At 37.4% G+C, this 18,023-nt stretch overlaps 2 protein-coding genes and 1 long non-coding RNA gene across 3 annotated transcripts; 1 reads left to right on the top strand and 2 right to left on the bottom strand.

The window, feature by feature from the left end:
- Positions 1-2,387: 2,387 nt before the first annotated feature.
- LOC105450635 (integrator complex subunit 1) lies at positions 2,388-12,906 on the bottom strand. Its single transcript, XM_011690568.1, has 9 exons — positions 12,670-12,906; positions 12,152-12,342; positions 11,085-11,569; positions 8,958-10,247; positions 8,704-8,879; positions 7,704-7,856; positions 6,271-6,948; positions 3,592-5,394; positions 2,388-2,748 (listed from the first exon to the last, which is right to left on the bottom strand). Exons 2-9 carry the CDS (start codon positions 12,315-12,317, stop codon positions 2,388-2,390), a joined length of 5,112 nt encoding a protein of 1,703 aa, XP_011688870.1. The 5' UTR covers positions 12,318-12,342; positions 12,670-12,906.
- Positions 12,907-13,185: 279 nt separating this feature from the next.
- On the top strand, positions 13,186-14,115 carry LOC105450576. Its single transcript, XR_974477.1, has 3 exons — positions 13,186-13,357; positions 13,585-13,783; positions 13,854-14,115. It is a non-coding gene; the product is annotated as an uncharacterized LOC105450576 (long non-coding RNA).
- Positions 14,116-15,261: 1,146 nt separating this feature from the next.
- Positions 15,262-17,858, bottom strand: LOC105450577. The gene is made up of 5 exons (XM_011690506.1): positions 17,573-17,858; positions 17,075-17,286; positions 16,511-16,856; positions 15,913-16,363; positions 15,262-15,831 (listed from the first exon to the last, which is right to left on the bottom strand). Exons 1-4 carry the CDS (start codon positions 17,746-17,748, stop codon positions 16,324-16,326), a joined length of 774 nt encoding a protein of 257 aa, XP_011688808.1. The 5' UTR covers positions 17,749-17,858; the 3' UTR covers positions 15,262-15,831; positions 15,913-16,323.
- Positions 17,859-18,023: the final 165 nt, after the last annotated feature.

Below are 18,023 nucleotides of genomic sequence, written 5' to 3'. Positions count from 1 at the left end.
AGATCCGCGGCGATACAATCTACGAAATTAATCAGGTCAGATCGAGTGTGTATACACGGCGCTTCACACGCAATCTCTCGACTCTCGACGATGCGGTTCTTTTTTTATTTATACAGAGGCATCTTGATTATGTCCCGTTTCTCATTTCCTCTCGCTCGTTTCTAGCATTGAGCGCCTCAATTAAATTGCAAGTTAAAATAAGGTCAACTCGCGATAAAAAATCGTGGATCCCTCCGTGGAAAAAATATCATTTGGATTAGCGAAAAAACTATAATTGGAATACATGGAGTATATAATATTGAATTTGAATAGAATTTTTTCGTAAATCCCACGGAGAGAATTTTATTTTAAAATTTACCCTGAAAATCATATTAATCATGAGACAATATAGTATTTCGACGAATTTTATGTGATTTTCATTCTATTTTTTTAATAATACAACAAATTTATTGTAGTGCACAGTAAAATTTGCCGAAATACTATATTGTTTTATGATTAATATGATTTTCAGGGTAAATTTTAAAAGGAAATTCTCTCCGCGTGGCAGTTTTTTTATTCTCCGAAAGAAACGTAATCATCTTTGCAAGTTGCAACAGCTTACAATTCGAAAATGTTATGATTAATGAAAGTTCTCCTCGTGAGAATCGGTCAGTTGTTAAATCATAATCGCGGTTTACAAGAAATAAATTAATCTTCGACGATCTGTACATAGATTATGGTGAAGGCACGGGAAGATTTAACCCTTCCGCGTATACTTTCAAGCGTTACACCGTCCCTTTTCGAAACGTATCACATAAACCACCGTGAAAAACTATCGGCTATTCGCCGGCCGAGGAGAGACTTCAACGCCGTGGAGAATAACGAAACGCGACGTGCGTGTGCGCGACGCCGAGGGCGAGGATCAGCTGAAATGACGTCACGTCACGGAGCCGGATACAAGTTCCGTCGTGCGGGCGCTCACGCACACGTGCCCGTGCCGTCGAACATGTCCCGTAAATCGCACGGCGGCGATTTCTTCTCTTCTTTTTCTTCTTTTCTCTTCCTGTCGTCCTCGCCACCTGAGGCATTATTCGCGCCGCGAGGAACGTGCAGGAATACGGCTGATAGCACAGCGCGCAGTGTGATATCGACGCCCGTGCATAGCCGCGAATGCCGATGGTCGTGTATATGCTTTTGCGCTAAAGCAGCTAAAGTCGCGTTCCGTTCGTGATGAAAATGAGAAAACGACGATGCTAATAATGAGGGAAGGGGAGAAAGAGAGATGTATGTATACATATATATATACACACACCTTACAGTTGTCGAAGCATAGTCTCTCCTTTCCTTCGCGCCTGATGACTGCGTACTTTGAAAGTGCTGAGATGCAAAACTTCTCGCTCGTCCCTTCGGCTTTTGAACTGTAAACGAAACTTGAAAAGTTAATGACCGCGGCAGATAAAACGCGCGAGATTGATAATATACCTAATTCTCCTTCTCCGCAGCAAACGGAGAGAATTACTTCTGCGTATTCAGAGAAGCGTGACGAGAGAAGTGTCCGATAAGCGTGTAATTGACGACTCTTGAATCTACCGACGAATTTCCATTGAATTCTTAAATTTGCGATAAAAGTTTTCTCTTCTTTTCGAACGAGAAAATCCCGCCTGAACATTCGCGAGGAGAGATTAAGTGAGATTACACGGTGAGGATCGTTTTTTCCTTTCTCTGCTTTCAGATTGACTATCAGGACGCAAAATGGTATCGAGGCGGAAGATACTTTCGCGTTCGCGAGATAATCTCGTGGAGTCGCAGTACGAGGATCAGGACGAGGAAGACGTGTGGTATAACTTGGATAAATTGTACAAGGTAAATATTTATTAGTCTCTTGTATTAATTTTTTTTTATATAACTATTATAATATTTATTTAGATATATGTTTATTATTTACAGGGTTGGGAAAGTTACTTTGTAAAAGTAACTAATTACAGTTACAGTTACTCAAAAAGTAATGAATCGTTATTTTTAATAGAACAACATTAGCATTATAAAAAAAAAGATTTACATTTACATATTATATAATTTTATTTAAAAAAGAAGAGTAATGCGCGTATTTAAATGTGAGCATTTAAATATTTCGCATAATTACAATCAACATTACGATTAGGTGATTGAGCGAAAGTGTTGCATAATTTTGATCCACGAAAGTGACGATTTAATATATATAAAGTAACTGTAAAAGTGACTATTAAATTAGTTACTAGTTACTTAAAAAATCTAAATAAGTTACACATCGAAAGAAAGTAACAAAGTTAAGTTACAGTTATTAAAAAAAAGTAACAAAATTAAGTTATAGTTATTGAAAAAAAGTAACTTTGTTACTTTGTTACTGTAACTTTGTTACACGTAACGAGTTACTTCCCAACCCTGGTAAAATGTATAAAACTGCAAAATTCGCACTCAGTATTATCCATCATACGTTCCGCTAAATGGTTAACCACGTTAGAAATCAGGCCGTCTTCGGTGGATATGCAATGCAACAGTAGATCGAGCCTGATATCCATCCTCGCCAGGGCGGCGTTTCTGTTCTGCACTCTACAGATGATAACGGCCTCGGAGACTAGATACGCCACGAGATTGAGCAACTGCCGTTCCTCCAGCAGCAGAATATTCTCAGGAACGTAATGCTTCGGCGTGAACTTGTCCCGGCCCTGCCACAGCTTCGGATTGCAGGTCAGGGCCCATAAAAAGTCCAGAACTGCAGTAGGATCGTATCTGCAAACATATTGACAATTTCACAAATATGAAGAGCGTATCGACGATTAAAGTCGATTTTGGAAAATATTACGGGGTTGCCACAAAAAAATGAATTTTGAAATTCCCCGACTTTTCCATGATTTCCAAACAACAGTGGAAAATTACCCATGATCAATATCAAACATATAATTCTAAATCTTAATGTTTAGAAGATACGTATTACAAAAAAAAGGTAACTTATATTATTAGAAGCAACATAAATTTAGAAGTTTAATAACATAATACAATCCCAAATGCAAATTCAGACCAACAAATTATTAACATCGCTTCGACATTGTTGTTATGCATTAAACAGAATAAAATTTCTTTGGTATAATTAAATTTTCCATTACTTGGGAACCAGAAGAAAACTCAGTAGTAAAAACAGAAAAATTCCTACAGACATTTCTTTAATATCGCTAAATATTCAGAATATTTACGATTGCGATAACAGAAAGAAGTCTCGAAGAAAATCCTAATTTTCGAAAATTTTTTCGATTTCCATACAAAATCACCTTATTCTGTTATTATCTACTGTTTGATTCTAAAAAAGGATTTTCAAATAAAAAAAGCAATGCATATAAAAACATTGTACAAAAATTATAGAGTTTCGTCGATAAAACAAGTGATCGACTTTAAGGAAATTGTGAGCAAAGTTCAAAATTCCAGCTCTTTTATTATATCTTTCCCTGACTTTTTCAGATTTTCCCGGTTTTCCAGGTCTGTGGCAACCCTGCGCATTATATTAATCCGTAACAGAGAATATCGTGAAGCAAAAAGAGAGATTGGCGGAAAAGAAGTATTGATTTCCGCTCTACTCACCCGTCATCACATTTGTCTAACAAGTGTCCGACACATTTGTACAGGGTGGTCCAACTTGCTCTGTGCGTCAAGAGCGTCAGCAAGTAAGGTCTGCAGGAGTGCGAGCTCACGACATTGTTGTCGATGCTAATGTGCACCTTCGTCTTCCCGAACAGCAGCTTCATTTGGAGATTCGGACAGATGCCGATCAGCTCGGGCTCCACGGAGGCCAGCCAATCGATCAGCAGACCTGTGCGAGGCTTCAGCGCGCCCTCGTTACTGTCGCTGACCAGCAATCGCGCCATAGCCTCGACCAGGTCGTCGTTCTTCTGCTGCTTCAGACAGAGATCCAGCAGTCTTCGGCCGACGCTCTCCAGATTCACGGGATCCGTGCCCTCCAATATCGTGCCGGGGCTCTCGCCGTGCCGGTTCTGCATCAGCATCGTCAGCTCCGCGCGCTGGGGGGTCTTCGTCAGCTGCACGTTAGCGAAGTCCCGCAGAATCGAGAGAACCGGCGCCTTCACGTCGCCGATCAGCGATATCAGGTTCAGGCACATGTTGCGCGCCAGCTCGATCACGTGCCTCGACGTCGACGGCCGCTTGAGCGGCAGCAGTATCACGCGCATCAGCGTGCACGAGTACTGCGGCATGTGCACGAGCGAGGCCAGGAACTGCTTGACCTGCATCGAGCTGAGAACGCTGCATATGTGCTGTATCGCCAGCACCACCGCGCCGCTCTCCTTCGCGCACGATCGCTGCAGATCCTTCGCCAGGGTCTTGTGCAAACGCCGATAGGCGTCCATCTTCTGGCTCATCGGGATGCCCTCGATGAACAGCCGGTTTATCAAGTGCGGCACGTCGGTCTTCACGGAGCACTGTATCACGGACTGCTTCTGCACCGTCGCGCTGATCGGCAGCGGTTGCTGCAGCTTCCCGATCGACACGGCGCTCTCGTCCGGCAGTTCCGGTTCCAGCAGCTGCAACACCTCGACGAACACCAGTCCACCCGTGGCGCCCCTTCGGTGCTGCACCTCGACCAGCTGCGCCATGTACGTCTTGTCCAGAACCGCCTCGCCGACCGAGCCCGGGTCGATCTGGACGCCGGCGTCGAGCGTGTGAAGCAGCTTGCTCATCGACGACACAGGTATCCCGAAGCTCTGGATGAAGAGCACCAGTTGCTGAGGCTCGAGATCCTTCAGAGCCGCGTCAACCAAGCGCGGCACGTTACTTCGAATCATTCGTAGTTTGAGCCAGTCGGGTATGAGCAGAGCTTCTTCGCTTGTGTCAACGAGGAAGGCCTTCGGCTGTTCCATATTCAGGGGAAACCACGTTTCCAGCAAGCTACCGAACAACGGATCGTCCTCGGACGTGTCGTAGGTGAGTAGTATAATCATGGCGTGCACCACCAGGATGTGCATAGTGCACTCCTCGCCGCTGCTCCACTGGACCAGAATCTGATCTTGGCTCTCAGACCACTGGTAACCTTCGCCCCTGGGCGATCGCGCCTTCTCGAGGTAGTTGCAGAAAATTGCCATGAAGGAGTGCAATGTTTGCTTGGCTTGCTGATTGTCACTTTCAGATTGAGGCAGGATGGCCGCGATAATGGTGCTACGCTCGACGACCAACTGAGATATCTCGTTCGCCAAATCGGTCAGGTCGGGCAAATCGTCGTCGACGGTATGTACGGCCAGATACGATATGTAAGTGTGCACGAGATCCGGACTGTTCTCAACCTGGCAAGCACCACGTAGAGCAGTAGAAACCAGCGAACGTACTGATAAGAAGTGAGGTATCGACGGTAATTTTCGTAGAAGCCAGGTCTCCCTAAAAAAAAAAAGAAAATAATGTTATAAAAAGTGCAAGAGCTTTTTTTCCGGAGAGGTAGGGCTGGGCAAAATGCATCATTAAAGTACTTAAAATACAAAGTACTGGTAATCTTAGTATTTAAATGATAATTTTGTAAATTTTTTAAATCAATTTTTGTCAATTTTTTAAATCAAATGATTAAAAGTGTGTTTTATATTTACCAAATCAATCTTTTTTAATAAATCAATCTTTTTATAAAAAAAGTTTGTTGATTTAAATTACAAAATTGTAATTTAAATACTAAGATTGCCAGTATTTTGTATTTTAAATAAAAAAAGATTGATTTGATCAATATAAAACACACTTTCAGTCATTTGATTTAAAATACAAAATACTTTTAAATTATTTAAAATAGAAAATACTTCTGAAATATAAAATATTTTTTAATTTAATCTATTAATTACGATAATATATAATGTTAAATTCCCTCCTCCCAAACAGACCCCTCTTCACTTTCCGAACTTTTAGAGAGAAAGAGAAAGAAATTGTTTCATTCTCTTGCACTCTTAAAAGTTCTGTTGTCCTATACCATCAACCGCACGAGACTTGCTTTCTCGTGCGAGATCATAAAATTTGATAAAGCTAATGACTTGAAATTTGATGAAAATAGTTAGTGTCATCAATAGTCATGTGAAAAAAATTTAAGTTGCTATTAATTGTTAGAATTTTTATCAAAAATTTTTTTAGTATTTTAAACACAAAATAGATTGCAACTGTATTTGAAATTTTTATGCGCTCCGCTGAAATACAAAATACAAATTTCAAACACTGTGTTTCAAATACAAGTATTTAAAATATGCCTAGCCCGGCGGAGAAGTATATTTAAAAACGTACTTTTCATTTTCCCCGTCCACTTCCATACTCTCGTCCTCGAGGGGTATCGAGTCCAGAACCATCTTGAGCCCGGTGATCGCCTGGACCCGGCTGCTACTCTGCTGGCTGCTCAATCGCCTCAAGAAATATTCCAAAACCTCATAGGCGTGCTGCTGATCTTGATTCGGATCGGTCAGCAGTGTCTGAAGATGGGCCAGCAACTGCTGCTGCCTGGGCTGCTTCTCGGCCGTCTGCGAGCTGGTCGACAGCAGATACTCGCAGAGGCATTGCACCGGCAATTGGCTCAGAGATCCCTCGCTGTTTTGCACGAGATCCGCCAGCCAGGGCATGCTCTGGGACGTGCTCTGTTGCTGCCTCTGAATGATGTCCAGCAGGAAGTCTGGTTTGCGCGATCGACACAGCAGATGGCCCAATCTGTGAGACGTATTCAACGACTGTAGCTGCTCGAGTATGTTTAGCGGCGGTCTTCTCGCAATCCCCGTCGGATCCATGGTGATCAACTGCGACAGCAGAAAACTATTCTGCTCCGATAGTTGAATTCTAGTCGACGCCGCGGCCAAATGCGACTCGTACTCCAATATCTGTTGTTTCTCCATATTTTCAACATGCATTTCCTTCGCCCGTTCCTGCTCCATGATCTCCGGCAGGGCCATGGTCGGTGGTGGATATGAGAAGTGACTGCAGGACGAGAGTTTTAGGAAACACGAAGCTAATTGTATGATCAAAATCAACAATCTTTAAGGGGGGATTCTGCTTTACAAGCCTTAAAAAAACGGTGATTTTTAAGAATTTTTTTCAACTAAAATGAAAGTGAATAATTTCAAAAGTTTTATAACAGTGTTTTATTGTATATTTAAGCAATGAAAAATTTTTTTATTAATAAATAATAAAATGTTTTGATAATGTCGCTCCGCTGGAATTGTTCGATTGTGTACAATCTAGGAAGCGTAATTTTTGTCTGAAATAAAAAAACCTAATTTTTTCTTGATTTTTATAAAATTATCTTCTATTATATGAATTAACAAAACTTTAAAATTTTCAAAAATTGAATAAGTTATGACAATTTAAAAAAAGTTAAAATTTTCATGAAAAAATTTGGATTTTTTTTACAAAAAAATCGTTTAATTAAATTTTTTTTGTAATATTGTTAGTTTATATAGAAATAAATATGTAAAAATTAAGAAAAAATTTGGTTTTTTCATTTTAGACGAAAATTACGTCTCTTAGATTGTACACAACTCCAGCGGCGCGACGTTACCAAGACAGTTTATTATTTATTAATAAAAAAACTTTTTTTCACTTCTCAAATATACAGTAAAACACTGTTAAATTTTTGAAATTATTCAATTTCATTTTAGCTGAAAAAAAATCTTAAAAATCACTTTTTCTAATCTTGTAAACCAGAATCCCCTTAATAGTTGTTAAAAACTCACTTTGTAATACACATTTCCATCAGTGTCCTCAATATAGGGTATCGCCTCCAACCTTGCGCGCCAATTGTGGACGGATTGTGTGCAGCCAAAATTAATAACATTGTCCATCCTTTCCAATAGAGATTGGATATCGCCAATGACGGTGGTACATACCTGGAAAACGTATCACACAGTTGCCATTGTAAAGATAATATAAGGTGTCTTAATATTCGCGAATCAAAATATCATAGCAAGAAAGTTTTCGAAAAATTAAGTAAAAAAGTTATTTATAAATTTTTATTTCAAGCAGTAGTTTTTGAGATGTAACAGTTTAAATTTGGCCAATTATAAATTACGGTTAAACGGAAACATGTCCATGAGTAACGTGTCGATAAGTGTTGGTAATCGCGCACTTCATGCGCGTAATCTATAATTCACCAAATTTAAACTCTTATATCTCAAAAACTATTTTTGAAAATAAAAATTTATAAATAACTTTTCTACTCAATTTTTCAAAAACTTTCTTGATATAATATTTTGATTCGCGAATTTTGGGACACCCTGTATACGTGCTAGGGCTGTTACTTTTTACTCACTTCGAATATTCAAAACTTCGACGTTAACTTCGACCTTTCGAAGTTTAAGGTACCTTCGAAGCTTCGAAGTTTTGAAAAATACATTAAAAATTTCAATTTTCTTAATTGAATTGTTTTATTAATTATTATCTTTCCTCATTTGCGCATGTATCAAGTTTAATTATTAATTTGTAATATTTCAGGTTATAATACTTTTAATTTTTTTAGGAATAATTTTGTATATATGTATTAATTCTTTTTATTTACAATATTTGTAGATTTTCTAAATAAATTTATCGTTTGCACAAATGTATTTTTCGAAACTTCGAAGGCACTTAAACTTCGAAGCTTCGAAAGAATTCGAAGATTTTAATGCCGAAGTTTCGAAGTTCGAATGTCGAAGCCTTCGAAGCAAATCACCAGCCCTAATACGTGCGGATACTTACTCAGCGGGTATATTTATTGTCCCCGGTGGCTGATAGATGCAGAGCTTAAAAATAAGGTCGATCAGGTCCATTTTATCGATCTGCAACATCGGAAAGCTCTCCGTCGAGTTGACCGCTGATCGCCGTATCAATAGATCGGCCAAATCCAGAGCCTCCGAATGAGTAATGCCGTTGTCCTGCAACATAAAAAAAAAGTAGAACGAGGCTCGTGATCTCTGAAGGGAGTCGTTTTCGCAGAAAGTCTACGCGCTTACCTTCGAATAGCCGATCATCAGCAGTCTCCACAGCGTACTCTGTAGCAGAGGCACGTCGGACACCAGCCGTATGTAAAACACCCTGTCCGAGTCGGGTGGCCAATTGTCCAGCTTGCAGTACTGCTCGGGCGACTCGAGAAGCATGATCTTGTGCATCGCGTGCAGCAGCTCGTTCCGCCCGACGGTGTACATCTGCTGCGCCGAGTTTTGCAGCCACATCACGGTCTCGTGCTGTATCATCGCCACGAGATGTTGAAACTGGTGCAGCAGAGCCGCGTCCTTCTTGTCCGCGCGCTGCGACAGCGTCCCCGCCTCCTTCACCTGCGGGCTGATCGCCAGGAGCGCGCACAGACAGAGCAGATCCACGATCGACACGAACATGCGATCCTTGAACTCGAAGTTCAGCAACTGCTGAGCCAAGTCCGGCCGCTCGGACATCAACGTCCGCACGAAGGCGATGAGATTGATGTCGTGCCGGCACACCTTCACGATTTCCCTGAGCAGCGCGCGCAGCGGCCGCAAGTAATCCTCGCGGTTCATCAGCAGATCCTGAAAGATCTCCGCGAGCAGTTTCGCCGCCTGCTCGGGCAGGGTCTGAAACATTATGCCCAGCACGGGCATGTTGTTCGGATTACGCGCGTTCGACAGCTCGTTGTAGATCGTGTGCTTCAGCATGGTGGCCAGGTTCTCCGGGTGCAAGCCGATCAGCTCCTTGACGCCGTTCAGGTACAGGTTGATCACCGCCTTCGTCTTCAGCCGCATCTTGACCAGCTGGCTTATGACCTCGACGTCCCGCTGGGTGTGGGACGTGCAATTGTAGCAGATGTAGATGAGCAGCTCCTGCGCGGGTCTCATCAGTTTGGGATTGTGCAGCCACACCTCCAGCCGCGGGACGGCGATGTTTCGGATCTCGACGAAGCCGCACGCCGAGGAGAGCAGCTTCAGGAAGTTTCTCGTTATGGTCTCGGCCTGACGTCTGTTCAGCTGCTCCTTCACGGCCTCCAGCACGATCGACTCTATATTCTCCACGCAATGCGCGTACCGCGGACCCACCGGGAACTCGATTTTCTCCTTGTCCCCGGACAACGATGCCGTTGACGCCGCCGGATCCTCGTCGTCCACCGCAGTAGGGCTGGGACAATCCCGTTGCATCAGTACCGAGAACTCCGGCTGTAGGACGGACTTGGGCGGATGCCTCGTGTTAAAACCCGTTAATATATTGTCGACGAAGCCTTTGCATTCCTCGTGGTCGACCCACACGCGTTCTCCGAGAGCATCTTCGACGTACAGCTGTAAAAATAATAAAAAATCTGTATATATATATATATATAGGTACATATATATATATGTATATATATACACACACGGGATGTTCCAAAATTCGCGAGTCAAATATCGTAGCAAGAAAGTCTTTGAAAAATGAAGTAAAAAAAGTTGTTTGTAAATTTTTAATTTAAGCAGTAATTTTTGAAATATAAGAGTTTAAATTTAGCCAATTATAGATTACGATTAAACGGAAACATGTCCGTAAGAGTGTCGATAGTACTAGTGGTCGCACATTTCGCGCGTACTAATCTATAATTAAAATAAGACTTGCAAAATTTCAATATAAAAGAAGAAAAGAAACGGCAAATACAAGTCAGCGCGGAAATTAATACGCAATAAAATTACAAATGTAATATATTTTAGAAAATACAATTTAATTAATCGATATCGGATCAATTAATTAAATTGTACTTTCTAAAATATATTACATTTGTAATTTTATTGCGCATCAATTTCCGCGCTGACTCGTATTTGCCGCTTTTTTCCTTCTTTCATATTGTAATCTATAATTGGCTAAATTTGAACTCTCATATGTGAAAAACTACTGCTTAAAATAAAAATTTACAAATAATATTTTTACTTAATTTTTCGAAGACTTTCTTGCTACATTTCGATTTGCGAATTTCGGAACACCCTGTATATATATTATAACCATATAAGTGTTGCAATAAATTGAGAGAGGACCAATCAACGAAGATCCTACTATTGACCGTTCATTGGCCTTCTCCCGATAAAAAAAAATCAATTGAGATATCAAAATTATGCAGTAAGCGGTACAAAAAGAGGTCGCGAACAAGTAACCTTCACGAACACTTCCGGCCAGTTCTTCTTGTCGTGGAAACCTTTCATCAAGAGATTCGCAGCTAACACAGGGACCAGCGGGCTCACTTTGGCCTTGTAGTTATTTTGATTGTTCGGATCCCTCCTCAGGAGGGACGACAGCGCGTGTAGTATGCAGTCGTTCGAGAAAATCGACGGGCGGATCTTCGCTAGATACAGCAGGCCCATGTAGAGCAAATTGTCGGGCTTCCATCGCTGATTCTTCAGCGTCTTGATGGCGCCGCATATTATCCCGATAACCCTGTCGCCCTCGTCGTTGTCGTTGGCCTCGAGCGCCATGGGCACGAAGTCCGCCGGGTCGGTGTCTATAATCAAAACCTCCCACGCCTCCGCGCTGGAGGAGGGCTGCCGCTGATGGGAGCCGCCGACGTGGGCCAGCTTGGGCTTCTTCTGCGGGACGTACATAAACGACGATCCAGAAGGAGCCTCCTTCTTTCGTTCATTGCCTGCGTAACAGATTGTAGTAAATCGATCGGTAAATAATTTGCAATCGTGTTGTATAGCCCAGTGAAATGAGAATGGATTGAAAAAGAATTCATGTCAACGTTCGCGAATGCGTACTTCTGAAAATCTGTATTCATTTCAATGCCTTTGCATTTATTTATAGGAATTACATGAAGCGCATTTTCTATGCCATTCAATCCAAAAAAAGTTCAGCTTTTAAAAAGTAAATCGTGAATACTGGTTAATTCAAAATTCTAGACAAGAGAAATGCAGTTTCTTCAATTTAATTAAAGTTAAAAAATATATGATTTACAATGAAATATAGTTTTTCGTGAAAATGAACCATGAACGTTATTCAATTAAAAATTGTGACTAGGAAATGCATTGTTCGATCCACCTAATCCAAAAAATGTTATATTAATATTATATTAAAAATATATTATATTCGTACTATAAAATAGAAATGCATTTAATTCCATGGAGGTCAATTTATTTCAATTCATGAATTTAAAAACTTCAATTTATTTTAATCCTTTCCCGTTTACTAGGATCAACACTGAGAAAAGAGGATAAGTTTTATTTACCAGATGTAGAACTGCCGCTTGGTTTCGAATGGATAACGCCCGGCCTGCCTTTAGAGTCGGAGTTGTCGTTCCGCGAACTCTTCGATCCCAACGCGAACAAATCAGAGGGATGTTGAGCGATCTTATTTTTTGCCGCTCTTCCGAGCCCGGTCTTTCCACGCTCCATAATTAATATTTCGTCTATCTAGATTCTAGAACATAAAGTAGAATAGTAGCTGTAGAAATATATATAATAAATAGAAATATATATAATAAAATAGTAAATAAAAATAGTAAAATAAAAATAGTAGCTGTAGAAAATATCAAAACAGGAATTTTTAAGTATTTTTTATCAAATAAATTTATCAATAAATGTAATAATATAAATATAAATATAATATAAATATAAATGTAATATACAACGTAATTAATAAAAAATAAAAACAGAGTTTAGAGTTTAAGAGTGTCAATTAAGAGATACTTAGGTGACTTGAGTCATAATTTACTGAAAATATATAGACAAGACTGAAAATTCTAACCTAAAATCTCGTCAATGTTAAGAAATTATTTTCACGAAATATAAAATCAACGTCGCCGGCGATGAGGATACATCACGAGGCTGGTATGCATATCGGCATCCTGCAGATAGAGGAATGAAATATTTGTCATGTGTCTAAATAGTCTAAAAAAATCAACCGACTACGATACTACACGTATCACAACGACCGGAGACGTTCCGACACATCGGTCATCGGAACGAACCGCTCTTTGCAGCTGTTGCGCTGCTTACTGCACCACGTTGCACTCTTTAAAGATCCCAATCACGCTATTGCACTTTCTGCACTTGAAACGAAACAGATGTATAAATAGGTATTTCAATAATCACCGACGAGATATTGTTAAAAATTATATTATATTATATTAATATAACATAATATATTATATTATATTATTGTCTTATATGTCTATATGTTAAAAACCGTCAGATCATGCATGCGCGCACGCATACATCTTCTCTAAAAGTTTCATATTTCATTTGTTTGATGTTTATCACCAATAGGACCACCCTGTAGTAAGAGAGATGATATTTTCTCGTAAAATTCATAAACCAGATTGCGATTCATATTACAATAATAAACGTATTCAAGAGTGTATGTACATACGTATATTAAGAGACAAGGACGGAGAATTCCTTATGTTTTCCACAGATCCTTTCCCAGAGATCTTGTGAGTATGAAATTTCACACCCTGAATTTGGGGTATTTAAAAAAAATTTTTTTAATGATTATTTAAATAAGCTAGTTTTTGCGTAATATCGAGACAAAATTAAAAGAAAAATATTCATATTTGTAAAAAAAAATATGAAAAGAAATTAAATATAGAAGTAGAAATATATTTCGACATATAACAGAAGAAATAAAATATTTGTGTTATTATAATCCCCCTTTCCCCAGCTCCCCCCCATTCTTGCTTAGATGAATTATTCCACACCCAGGAAATTCTAAAATCTCCGTCCTTATTAAGAGGGAATATTTTCAGCTGATTCTAAATCCACTACTCTATAAATGTCATTCAATTTTGACATTCCCGTTACGTAAAAGCCGGTCGCGGTTCTCTTCAATTAACTTAACGTTCCAAATATATCCTGCAAAAGTAAATGTTTACGTTACATATATTGAATTAAATAATTATGTATAAGTTTAGACAAATGCATTCATTTCAGAAACCGACAAACTCTTAGCTGTTAATAATTGTCTAACCGGCTGGCTTGTCTTAAATATGAGAAGTTTGTTTTTTTCCTTAATAATTACTTTATGAAGAACTTTTGTTGTTCACCAAGGGCATTTGTTCCGTTTTAATTGACACCGACGAGATACTCTTAAAGACCGACACCCTTACGGGACTTAGCGTGGCAGCTGGTTTAGTAATTACTAAAATTTAAGCAATTAGTCAATATACTCAAATCATTATTTCAAATGTAAAATTAACGTTAAATAAATATTTATTAAATATTAAATAAACGTTTAAAAAATGTATACTCAAATTATTATTTCAAATGTAAAATTAACGTTAAATAAATATTTAAAAAATATTAAATAAACGTTTAAAAAATGTATACTCAAATCATTATTTCAAATGTAAAATTAACGTTAAATAAATATTTAAAAAATATTAAATAAACTTTTAAAAAATGTATACTCAAATCATTATTTCAAATGTAAAATTAACGTTAAAAAAATGTTTCAAAAATGTATACTCAAATCATTATTTCAAATGTAAAATTAATGTTAAAAAAATATTTAAAAATATTAAATAAACGTTTAAAAAACGTTTTTAGAAATCATTATTCTAAACAAATATTTAATAAAAAAAATATTAAATGTTAAATAAATATTTTTTCCAAAATGAGTTCAGGAAATAAAAAAAACCATTTAAAAAATATTGTGTGCTGATTGGGGAAAACTATAATAAATGAAGCTCAGAGTTTTAATAGATTTATATATAATCATACATTGTGGCACACAGAAAGTTACGAGAAACTCCGAAAACGACACAATATAGTACAGTCCAATTATCAAATGGTTCATTTATTACCGTACGAGCGATGTTTGCTATCCGAACTGAAGTTGATGATGAATTGCATATAATCACCGGAAACATTCTGCAACCTATTAATTATGATATATGTAAAACTAATTCTCCTATATTATCTTCGAGCAAATTCTTTATCATTGCTTCAATCACCACACAAATAGTTGCAATTTCTCCAGACATGCTATGTACAAAATGTATAAAAATTCCGTTTGAATGTCAACAAAGTAATCACTGCTGTATTGTGCGCCTTGTAAATGATATCGAGCGCGATTAATATGTTAAGTAAATAATAAAATAATAGTAATCAAAATGTATGAAATATATAATGTAATAAATTTATAATAATTCGAGAAAATAAATTTTTATTTATGTATGTGTGTATAATAAATATAAAATTCTTATATTTAACATTTTTATAATAATAACTACTTTTTAATATAATACTGAAAAATATTATTCCTGCATTTCTAAATAATAATATAAATACTAAAGCTCCACTAGTATATATGTACTTATAACTACATAACGATTTTTTATATATTTCTTACATAAACATTAAAATTATTGAAAATACGGTATATACGTTACTAAACACTTTAGAATACTGCGGTAGTTTTAAATACTATTACTACTAATAGTATTACTACTGCGGTAGTGCTGAACACTATAATTAGTGTCACAAAGTGTCACCAGTGTAATAATGAACAAAAGTAGTGTTTACTGCAGTATGACACAAGTAGTGTTAATGCAGTAGTATTGAACACTACTGGTACTACTTCTGGATTTAATAGTGTATACACTATTGCAGTAGCGGCTCTACTGGATCTAATAATGTACATTAGAAGTGACAATAGTGCAGTACTATTGAGCACTACTAGTAGCACTACTGGCTAAATAGTGACACTATTATATGTCAGTAGTGACACTATTGGATGTTAATAGTGCCACTACTGTACACTACTGTGCACTAGCAGTTTTTTTTCGTAAGAGTCACAGTAGTGTTCCCCTTTAATAACGTTAATCATATGTAAGTATTAAAAACGCAGTAGAGCCATTATAATAACAAGATTTAGATTTCTTACAATCTTGTTTCTCTTTATTGTCTCCTAAAACAAAAAGAAAACGATTTATCGGGTATCGAGGATTATATTTTTATTAAGAGGAAAAGAGAGAAAAGGATTACTCACTTTCTTTCTTTATCTCATCGATGACATCAGTAGTTGTTCCAAATGTGCCATATTCACTTAAACAACCTACTAAGGGTACTGTGTGGAATAATTTTTTGAATATTGATATTTCTGCATTTTTAATAAAATTTCTCTCATCTATTTCTGCACCTTCTTCAAACTCATTTTCTGAACAATCTTGAAACTCATCATATCGAAATGAGTTTGCGAAAACAAATCCTATGGAATGTTTCTTTAACTTCACTTTTTCCTTAAATAATTTTAATCTCTCGGATGTTTGCTTCCGTGTCATACATTCCTTTTCCAAAATTATGGACCATGTCTGTATAGGACCAGTAATTAGAACGGCGACACATTGTGATTTATACCTCTCAGAAGGTTTGATTTTCGTTTGTCCTTTGCACAAGTCTTTCACCTCACCACCCCATTAGAGACTACTTTATTTTCTTTACTGAGTATATGCAAAAAAGAAACAAATAATGTGTTATCGAGCATTAGCAGTTGCAGTACAACAGTTAGACATACCTACCAAATATTAAACTCGGATATTATTACATTATATATGTATTATTATTTTAATGAAGTATATATATTATACCTTTTCAGTATAGCTGAGGCCCACCGATCTGCTGTTGTATATCCCGCCTCATTACAAAATAACATAAAACATGTCTCGTGATTTAAGGAAGGTGTTTCACCTTCCTTAGGTGTTTCATTGTTAACAATTGTGCTAATTATCTCTTGATATTCGGCTGTTTCCGATATGATACAATTTTCTGGCAATTTGAACGATTTTACTCTCACGTTCGGAATTTGTGGCAAAAACGCACATAACATCTTTTCACTATGTTGATCTGGATATCGATCATCTTTATATTCATGTTCCTTAATAATACCATCATTATACAATTTTATAGTTTCACAATTTTCAAGTACCTTATATTCTTGAAAAGAGAGAAAAATTATTTTAATAATCTTACATTATTCTGTGACTTATAGTTTGATGGAAAAATGAATAAAAGAACTAGTATTAAAATATAAAAAAAATAGTTTGTTATAAATTAGAATAAAGTATTTACATACTTGCTACTGTTAAGGAGCTTTTTATTCATCTGATACTTATTTGTAACATAGAGAATATAAAAAAATATAAAATATATACCTTCGCTATTTGCAGCATTTTTATCAACAAAAAATAAACATACTGATGGTTTAATTCTTATGTTCCTGATGTTCTCTATAAAATCAGACGTCCAATTTTCTAACCTGACATTAGGAAAATTAGGCGATTGGTATATTGTACAACTATGTGTTTCTACAATGTAACAAGGATCTCTTGTCTTGTTCTCATTATTCGCAGCTTCCTCCCAGGATCTGAAAAATATTGTATACACAAATTTATGCTGCTTACTTTGTCACGTACTTTTCATTCGCAATAGAACAATGTTAAATATATTACTAGTTAATAGTTTTATTATAAGTAAATTTTTAAAGACATGATATGAAATATATGCCACAAGAAATTATTTGTAAATCAAATCTTATGTTCCTATCCATTTACATATACATGATAAAAAAAACTGTAACCATAGCATTCTGCTTGTAATAAATAAGTATTTAGAACTAAATCAAACATCTAATATAATGGATCAATACGTACCTACAAACCCTCGCAGCCTTCGCCAGATGCCTACCATATGGCAAATATTGAAATATATTTCTTAAAAGATAAGGACATAGAAGAACTTTCAAAACCTCGGATGTCATTTCATTATTTTGCATTGTACCATCATCGTTTTTGGACACGCGCCTAGATTTTTTCTTTGGCTCCTCCATCAATCTTTTTCACTTTAAACCAACCACTTGTCTCTCAAATCACACGATGGACGCGTTCGGGGCTTTCTACAATAAGCCATTAGTCACTAGTGTCACTACTCATATCATACTAGTGGCAGAGAGGATCCGAGAGCGGACATGCCGGCCTTTTGGCTGTAACGCTAAAATGCCCTTGCGCACTATCGCCCTCTGAAGAAGTGGATCCAAATTACATAGCAAAATCAAGATTTCTGCACAATTTTTGGTGCGTGTCCGTACTAAATCCACTTTTCGAG

This window comes from Wasmannia auropunctata, unplaced genomic scaffold, assembly GCF_000956235.1.
Source record: "Wasmannia auropunctata unplaced genomic scaffold, wasmannia.A_1.0 LD336060.1, whole genome shotgun sequence".
Lineage (NCBI taxonomy): Eukaryota > Metazoa > Arthropoda > Insecta > Hymenoptera > Formicidae > Wasmannia > Wasmannia auropunctata.
This window is presented reverse-complemented; position numbering and strand designations above follow the sequence as displayed.